We start from the raw sequence: 9,339 nt of genomic DNA, 5'->3' as shown, positions 1-9,339 counted from the left end.
AGTTTGACTTGATGCATCTCTAGGCCTAAGGAAATGGGCTAGTCACAAAGTTTCACAAAAAAAGCGAATATTTCGCGAAATGAACTGGGGTGAAGGGTGGGTTACTTTAAAATCTTAAATATGAACTTCCCCGATATCCTCTACATCAAGAAACGAAACTCACTTACTGGAACATTATTTCTAATTATCCTACCTATGATACAACTTATTATGTATCGTAAAATTTAAATACGGGTCAAAAACATCATAACTTAACAAGAAGAAATGTCTTAGTTACATACAGAACTTGACCTTCTCATTTGTTTATCAAACTAGTTTTCCTTCAATTCTGATATTATAATGTTTCCAGTTCTATTTAGCATAGAACATATTTTTATACTTTTATACTTATGTTTATAAAAAAAAGTTTACATTATTTTAGTTATCCTCAGTATTATCAAACGCTATCGATTGCAACATCGATACGTGATATTATTAGCGATTGTTTATAAAAAAATGTCAATTCAACAAAATAACTAATTAGCAAAGCGTATCCCCAACCAAGAAAAGTCTATTTAGTTCTAGTTAACAGTAAATAGTAAACGAAGTTTGTAGCATAATTGGAACTACACCAATGGATGTCACAAAAATGAGCAACACAACAAGCTATTATGATAACACACTTTTAAAAGTTTTAAATAGTTCCAGTGAAGTCAAGAATGTCTCAGGTGAGTACTTATTATATTTTAAGTATAATAATTCAACCCAGAAGATAATGTTTATTTTCATAAAATTTAAATTCGCAAATGTCAATAGTTTTTTTATTTAAACAAAAATACCCGCATCAACCACTAACAATGACCATGATTACATAAAAATACTTTACAATTTGGCACAGTTTAGTTATTTTGAGATAATTTAATAAAAATGTTACATTTGAAGCGCATTTTTTAAACTACCACTAAGGGCACACGCGATCTTTTCGTTTTGGTATACATAGAACAAGCAGCCTCCTTGTTATGATTGGATTTTGACAAGAGCTATGATTTGACAATCATGCCAATTTAGTACACAAGTTTACGTCAAATTTTGAAGGTATCCATGAAGTTATATCCATGAAGTTCTAAGTTCTACTTATCTGTGTACTTGTAACTAATACATATCTCATTGACTTCTTTGCATTGACTTCTTATTGTTCTACATATTTGCTTCTGCACCGCGTAAAGTAATTCTCTAACGTCTTTCAGTATATTTTGCATATACTTCCCGCACAGTTCTTATTTACTAATATATTTGTTCCGTTCCTTACTCTTTTGTAATCATTATACCACATGCTTGCTCTATAGTCGAGGCATTGAAAGATTGAGGTGTCGATTTTTTTGCAGTAAGACGGATTTTAATGCGGATTGGTGCGTTGGATTCGTGAGAATGTCAGGAAACTTTGTGAACTAATTTAATGAATAAGAAATCTCAAATTGCATTTGTACATGAGAAAAATGCATTTTGAAATAGGCAATTATTATAAATTTGTGGGGTCGCTGAAAACGAATATGAGGTCGGCGAGAGTGTGCAAACTACCTGGTGCCTGCAACCGGTGTAATAAACGTCTTCCTCTGGAGTATTGTGGTAATTTATCATATAATTGGCTTAAACTCATTACTCGGGCGTTTTTGGGGTCGCTGAAAATGAATATGAGGTCGGCGAGAGTGTGCAAAGTACCTGGTGTCTGCAGCGGGTGTAATAAACGTCTTCCTCTGGAGTATTATGGCAATTTATCATATAATTAGTTTAAACTCGTTACTCGGGGGGTTTTTGGGGTCGCTGAAAATGAATATGAGGTCGGCGAGAGTGTGCAAACTACCTGGTGCCTGCAGCAGGTGTAATAAACGTCTTCCTCTGGAGTATTGTGGTAATTTATCATATAATTGGCTTAAAATCGTTACTCGGGGGTTCTTGGGGTCGCTGAAAATGAATATGAGGTCGGTGAGAGTGTGCAAACTACCTGGTGCCTGCAGCGGGTGTAACAAACGTCTTCCTCTGGAGTAGTATGGCAATTTATCATATAATTAGTTTTAACCCATTACTCGGGGTTTTTGGTTTATTCCATTTTCTTCGATGTAACTATAGTGATCGAAAAGGGTGGTATTTTTATTATAAATAAACATAAATTTTTATTATTATAATATATTTATGGCTAAAAAGTTCATTATACAAAATTTATCGTAATTTATCTTTAAAATTCATTTTCTTCATCATTATCATCTTCTTCTTCATTATTGCCTTCCACTCTCGAGTCCAATGCAATATTTGTGCAATCAGAGCCTGCACAATTTTTGCAGGCTAAATTACAAACTAAACCATGCTTCCTGCACCCGCATGAGTTGCCGCAGTCTGACTTACAACAAAAGAAAGAAGACATCGAGCAGAATCCAAAAATGTAAAAATATACAGGGTGTCCCATTTAAAAAAACGAAGTTACAATCAACTTCCGGTATAACCGGAAGTAGCAAAGAGACCAAAATATTTTCATTAAATAGTTCATACCTCAAAACCCCTGTATTTCAATTTTCATGATTCTCTTACCTTTAGTTCTCGAGATATTTCTAATAGGCCCTTTATCTGCCTCACCCTATATATCAATCATTTTTACTTGATACGAGCAGTAATGAGATAACTGAAAAAAAAATCGTAAGTTTGAATTTCAGATGAAATACGAGTTAGATCATCTATATATATAAGCACCATTATTTACCTGAATTATTGATGAAAGACACACTTGAATTTATAAACACTATCATAGAAATATATAACTAAAATGATTTGTTCAAAAATATATTAATCAATATTTTTTACAAAAAAATTCGACACGAGTACCTAAGCGAGTAACACCGTTTTTGCTGTTCTCGAAAATTACCGTGTTTATAAATAGTTTTTAAACTTGTTTTACGTGTAGCCGTTATATTAGTGTATACAAACGTGTGAGAGAGAAAGGCAATAAATCCTAAATGAAATTAGTCAAGAATGTATCAATACTGACAACATAATTTTAAGCGCCAAATTAAAGAAAATGGAGATCCTGAACAAAATAATCATGTTTTTTATAATATCCTATGACATTAGAACTTAGTCGTCGCGATATTTATTTTCAGTGACCCCAAAGACCCCCAAGTAACAAGTGTGGGCCAATTATTTAACAAATTACCAAAACATTAACAAAATACTCCAGAGGAAGGCGTTTATTACACCCGCTGCAGGCACCAGGTAGTTTGCACACTCTCACCGACCTCATATTCATTTTCAGCGACCCCAAAAACCCCCCGAGTAACGAGATTAAGCCAATTATATGATAAATTACCACAATACTCCAGAGGAAGACGTTTATTACACCCGCTGCAGGCACCAGGTAGTTTGCAAACTCTCGCCGACCTCATATTCATTTTCAGCGACCCCAAAAACCCCCGAGTAACGAGTTTAAGCCAATTATATGATAAATTACCACAATACTCCAGAGAAAGACGTTTATTACACCCGCTGCAGGCACCAGGTACTTTGCACACTCTCGCCGACCTCATATTTATTTTCAGCGACCCCAAAAACCCCCGAGTAATGAGTTTAAGCCAATTATATGATAAATTACCACAATACTCCAGAGGAAGACGTTTATTACACCCGCTGCAGGCACCAGGTAGTTTGCACACTCTCGACGACCTCATATTCATTTTCAGCGACCCCAAAAACCCCCCGAGTAACGAGTTTAAACTAATTATATGATAAATTGCCATAATACTCCAGAGGAAGACGTTTATTACACCGGCTGCAGGCACCAGGTAGTTTGTACACTCTCGCCGACCTTATATTCGTTTTCAGCGACCCCAAAAACCCCCGAGTAAGAAAATTGAGTCAATTTTTCCTACTATTTACCGAGTTACAAATTTATAATAATTGCCTATTTCAAAACGCACTTTTGAAATGCATTTTTCTCATGTACAAATGCAATTTGAGATTTCTTATTCATTAAATTAGTTCACAAAGTTTCCTGACATTCTCACGAATCCAACGCACCAAACTGCATTAAAATCCGTCTTACTGCGGCAAAAATCGACAGTAAGGCCTTGTTTTGTGCTTCAATGCCTCGACTACTATTACTTCTAAATCTTTCTCCAGTTTTTCTCCAAATTTTTGTTTCACTTCCTGTTTGAACCATGATGTTTTATTGGATTTATTTTGCTTTTTTGCTGCTCGTTTATCCAATGCTTTTGCAGCTGCAATATGAATAGTTTTTTTTTATAAATTAGCCCAGTAGTCATATGTATTGTATAGTCTTTCTATTTGGCGTTGACGAATTTTTTCCTATTTCCTCTTCCGATATTTTCTGATGTAGGGTTTTTGTCGACTCATTTCATAAAAAATCTATGTTATTCGCCTATTAGGTTATTTTGTTTATTCATCATGAATTCTTTTCCGATTAACAATAATTACTTAAGAGGAAACAGTAGCGATCAACAGGTAGCAAAAACGCGTTCCAAGATTGCGGCTGTAATTTTGAATATTTATTCGAGATATTTGGCACACGTATTCGTAATATAATAAAGAATGGCGGTACAGAGCCCAATTTGAAAAATATATTAATATGTGTAGATTACTCTGTAATTAAATACAATATTAAAAAACGCTGGACGGAAGGGCCGCCCGAGAACTTTATCGTACCGATCTATTATCGTTATGGTACTAGATACTGGAATTCTATAAAAATAACAAAGTTATTCATTATTTTGATATTTTAGAAACACCTACTGTACTTAAAAGTATTTTATGGTTCTACGCATCATTAATTCCTGCATTTGAGAGAATGTTCGATGCCATATTTCGGGGACACACTATAGATGTGTAGCTTATTGCATAAATCAATAGAATATTATAGTCATACTTTCATTTCAAATTGGTTCATTTTTCTGAGAAATTATTAGTTTACAATATTTGCATTTCATTCTATTTCGATTACGCCAGTCAATGCGCGAGATTAAGAACAAGATATTATCTCCAAATTCTATCCTACTGCATGGATTTTCTTTGAATCTCCTAATTCAAAGTATATCCTATATACTATGGCGCTTTTATCATGGGGGAAGTTCCCACCACTTCTCAGGGGTGAAATATTTTTATTTTCGAATTACATGGAGAAAAAGGAAGATTTTTAAGAAAATTTAAAAATTCAGTCTATAATTTGATCACATTTTTTACAAAAACCATTCATTTTAAACCCGTTCAACTTTTTGAAAGTAGAAATAACACTATATATATTAAAAGGTATTGTAGAAGGAAAACAATACATTTAAATTACGGTGGATGGGGAGTTAAATGTATATACTTTTCATTTTTCCTTAAAGTACATTAGTCATATATTTTTTTGCACCATATCTCGCTTAGTTTGTAAGTAACCGACATTTAACGGTGCTCGTTTTAAAGGCCTTTTCAAACACTACAAAAGGTGTTGGTAGCATTATACACCTAAAACCTACCGTTCCTCTGTTATTTCAAGTTGAATACACCAATTTGAGCATGCACCAAAAAACAAACTATTTTCACCTACCATATCTCTTTTTGTATTATAAATCGAACATTTACGAAGGAACGAATCTCTTTATTATTTATAATCTAAAAAATGTTTTATATAGTGTTTTTAGTTCGATGCATAGTTTTTAAGGTATTCACAAAAAATCCGTCCGAAAAGGTGTCATTTCTCAATGAAAATGTCCAATTTTCAACTACGCATAACTCAAAAAGTATTGAGTTCTCAAAAAAAAGTATAGACCAGTATTTGCTTAGAAATAGGTTTCTTTAGCACGACTGATGTATTTTGGGAATGGAGGAAAATGTAAAAAACCGTATTTTAACGTTTTTTACACTATAAAATTTGGTCAAAAACTTGTTTTGAATCAAAATAACTTGTTATAATGCCATATAATGACATTTTTGAGTACTTTCTATTAAAATATTATGTTTTTCATTGATACTTTACGACAGAAAATGCAAATTTGTTTAAATAAACACCAAATCACTGTAAAATCGCATAAAATAACAATTTTGAGAAAAGAAAGAAGAAGATTTTTTGACCTTAAATATCGTATTTTTACGTCCCTCAGAAGCTATATACCAATTTTCAGACAAATCGGAGATCCAAAATTTTTTGCCTGAGTGATTTGACATGGAATGTACCATAAACAATTTTGAAAAAAAACTAAAAATGGCGATTTTCAAGGCTTAATAACTCTGTTAAAAGTTATTATTTACTATGAAAATCAGAAAGTGACTAAATCAAAGTTTAAAGCACCCCCTACAAGATGCTGGAGAAATTTTTGTCATTATTTAATTAGTAAGCTGTTATTTTTAATCATTAACAATAAGCCGTAAGATCGCATTGACGCAACTGTAAATGTGAGTGCGAGTAAGATACACTACCGGAATGGCATCTCTCTTGCACTCACTATAGACGGGCACCTGATACGTGCAGACGCTCATTATTATTACTTAAAAATAACAGCTTAGTAATAAAATAATGACAAAAATTTCTCCAGGATCTTGTAGGGGGTGCTTTAAACTTTGATTTAGTCACTTTCTGATTTTCATAGTAATAACTTTTAATAGAGTTATTAAGCCTTGAAAATCGCCATTTTTCGTTTTTTTCAATTTTAAATTGTTTATATCTCGAAAACGATCAACTTTAGAGAAAAATTATAAGAGATCTTTTTTATCCAGAATGGTCCAAAAAATCTAAACAAAATTTGTCCGGGCCAAAAATATTGATTTTTGCAATTTGATTAAAAAATTTTTTTTTTTTAATTTGGACCACTTTTCCCTTGGGCGACTTCTTGAACCTTATTCTGGGATGTCTCACGAACGTGATTATGCAAAAAATGTCATGGGAATATTTTCTCCGACGAACCCGCCGTTTTCGGCTTGTCTAATAAGCCACAAATTTACTAAAAAAATGTTTTTATTAACGTTTCGACGGTTAAATCGGATCCTATTTGGACGTTAATAAAATCATTTTTTTAGTAAAATTGTGGCTTATTTCCCATTAAAAATAGTTAGTTACAAAAATGCCACAAGAAAATAGCTTCAAAACATATTTTAAAAATTTAAGTATTTCTTACCTTATATACCTAGAATAATATCACCTAAAAGTAACACTAGAACAAAATCAAATCAAAACTAAAAATATGAAATCAATTAAAATTAACACACAAATTATATTATTAATCTATCAAAAATATAGAATTACAATTAATAATTAGGGTACGCTTAAAACTGATTTAGCAACAACTTGTCAAAGCGAAAAGAGGCGTAATTCTGACGTCACTCTTACACGGCGGCGAACGTTCCTCCTAATTTGAGGCTTAGAAATCGAAAAAGCGACCATGGGAGGTGAATGGCAAATTTTTATAATTCTTTATATTTTCGAGGTAGCTGAATCCGAATATGAAGTTTATTTTTATCTAGAATTGGTGGAACATGTTCAAAAATCAAATTTCATGTAAAAATTCAAAAAATCAATTTTGATGATTTTTCAACTTTACCTCACTGTATCTTTGGTCGCTGTAAATATTTCCTTTTGAAAATTTTACTGTGTCATTTTTTAAGTATTTAGATACCAACGAGCTTTGTCTAAAGTGTTTAAACGAATTCAAAATGGAGTTATTAATTTTTAAACATTTTGTCGTCAGATTTCGTTAGTTTCATGTTTAATTAAAAAAGTTGAGCGACGAAGTTTTTAGCTTATAATTTTAACCAATACAGTATTAAAATATAAGTGATGAAGAAGTTTTCTGAAAAATTTCCAGTCAAAATATGTAATAGGAAAAAAGTTATATGACTTTAAAAATCGCACACCTAGTGTTAGGCAAGCGGCAGCAACCCCTAAAATGATGTTATACCGACCACGAAAATCAACTTTAAGGTGAATGACAAATTTTGATGATTCTTTATGTTTTCGAGGTCGCTGAATCTAAATATGATGTTTATTTCTATTTAAAATTGTGGAACATGCTCAAAAATCAAATTTTATGCAAAAATGCAAAGAATCAATTAAGATGGTTTTTCAATTTTAACTAGATTTATCTTTGATTGCTTTCGAAAATGTTACTGTATTATCTTTGAAGTAATTAGACAACAATGAGATTTGTACAATATGTTTAAACTATCCCTTTTAAGCGCCATATTGGCTAACCTTACAACGATGCGATCTACACAAACGCCAGAGGTACGTTTGGCATATTCACCAATGTTATATCTCGATTTGACATAAGCGCCATTTTCTAGTTTTTAATTTATTTCAGACAGTATTTTCAGCCACATTAATGTTCATAAAATATTAAAATTTGAAAAAAAAATCACCAATTTTTTTGAGTCACTGTGCAGATAAGCAGAATTGGTAAAAATAAAAATAATCAGTTTTTTGGCTTTCTTGAAAAATCAATTTATTGTCGTTTATGCCGTTTTGGCTTGACAGCGTCGATCTAACGGTGCTCGTTTTAAAGGCCTTTTCAAACACTACAAAAGGCGTTGATAGCATTACACACCTAAAACCTACCGTTCCTCTGTTATTTCAACTTGAATACACCAATTTGAGCATGCACCAAAAAAGCAAACTCTTTTTCACCTACCATATATCTTTTTGTATTATTAACAGAACATTTACGAAGGAACGAATCTCTTTATTATTTATAATCTAAAAAAATGTTTTATACAGTGTTTTTAGTTCGATGTATAGTTTTTAAGGTATTCACAAAAAACCGTCCGAAAAGGTGTAATTTTTCAATGAAAATGGCCAATTTTCAACTACGCATAACTCAAAAAGTATCGAGTTCTCAAAAAAAAAGTATAGACCAGTTTTTGCTTAGAAATAGGTTTTCTAGCCACTTTCGTTATTTTGACCAACAAATTTTTCACCCCCTTGAAGGGGTGGGAACCGCCCCAAGATAAAAAGCGCCATAGTATATAGGGTAGATTTTGTTTCTTGAGCAATTCCCTACCTTCTGTGAAAATATCAAGTACATCGATGTAGTAGGATGGAATTCGGAGCCAAGTACCCTCATTCACTGCCCTATAATAATGCTCTGCTATCATCGCGTGAGAGAGAAAACACACAAGATTATAGCAAAATTTCTATTTACTGTAACTTTTCGAGTTTTTGAGCTACAGCAACGAGTTTTATGTCATTGGAAAGGTAATTTTGGATTCTTTCAAAATATGTAAAAATATGCAGGGCGTATCTAAAAAAATTAAGATTTTTTTTTCATTTCCGTTTCAACCGGAAGCCATATTTTGGGTAAAATTTATTGCTATAATAGATAATAAAGT

The 9,339-nt window shown here is 32.4% G+C and overlaps 1 protein-coding gene across 2 annotated transcripts in view; it reads left to right on the top strand.

Annotated features, from left to right (window-relative positions):
* Positions 1–374: 374 nt before the first annotated feature.
* LOC126887899 (putative inorganic phosphate cotransporter) overlaps positions 375–9,339 on the top strand; it is a 98,542-nt gene continuing 89,577 nt past the window's right edge. The window contains exon 1 of one of the 2 annotated variants that reach the window (XM_050655794.1): positions 375–707. In XM_050655794.1, coding sequence (XP_050511751.1) covers positions 614–707 — 94 coding nt within the window. In that variant the 5' untranslated portion in view covers positions 375–613. The remainder of the gene's footprint in view (positions 708–9,339) is intronic. The other variant, XM_050655793.1, reaches the window with a different exon arrangement.

This window comes from Diabrotica virgifera, chromosome 7 (genome assembly GCF_917563875.1).
Source record: "Diabrotica virgifera virgifera chromosome 7, PGI_DIABVI_V3a".
Taxonomy (NCBI): domain Eukaryota; kingdom Metazoa; phylum Arthropoda; class Insecta; order Coleoptera; family Chrysomelidae; genus Diabrotica; species Diabrotica virgifera.
Note: the sequence above shows the minus strand (reverse complement) of the source record. Positions and strands in the feature narration are given on the sequence as shown.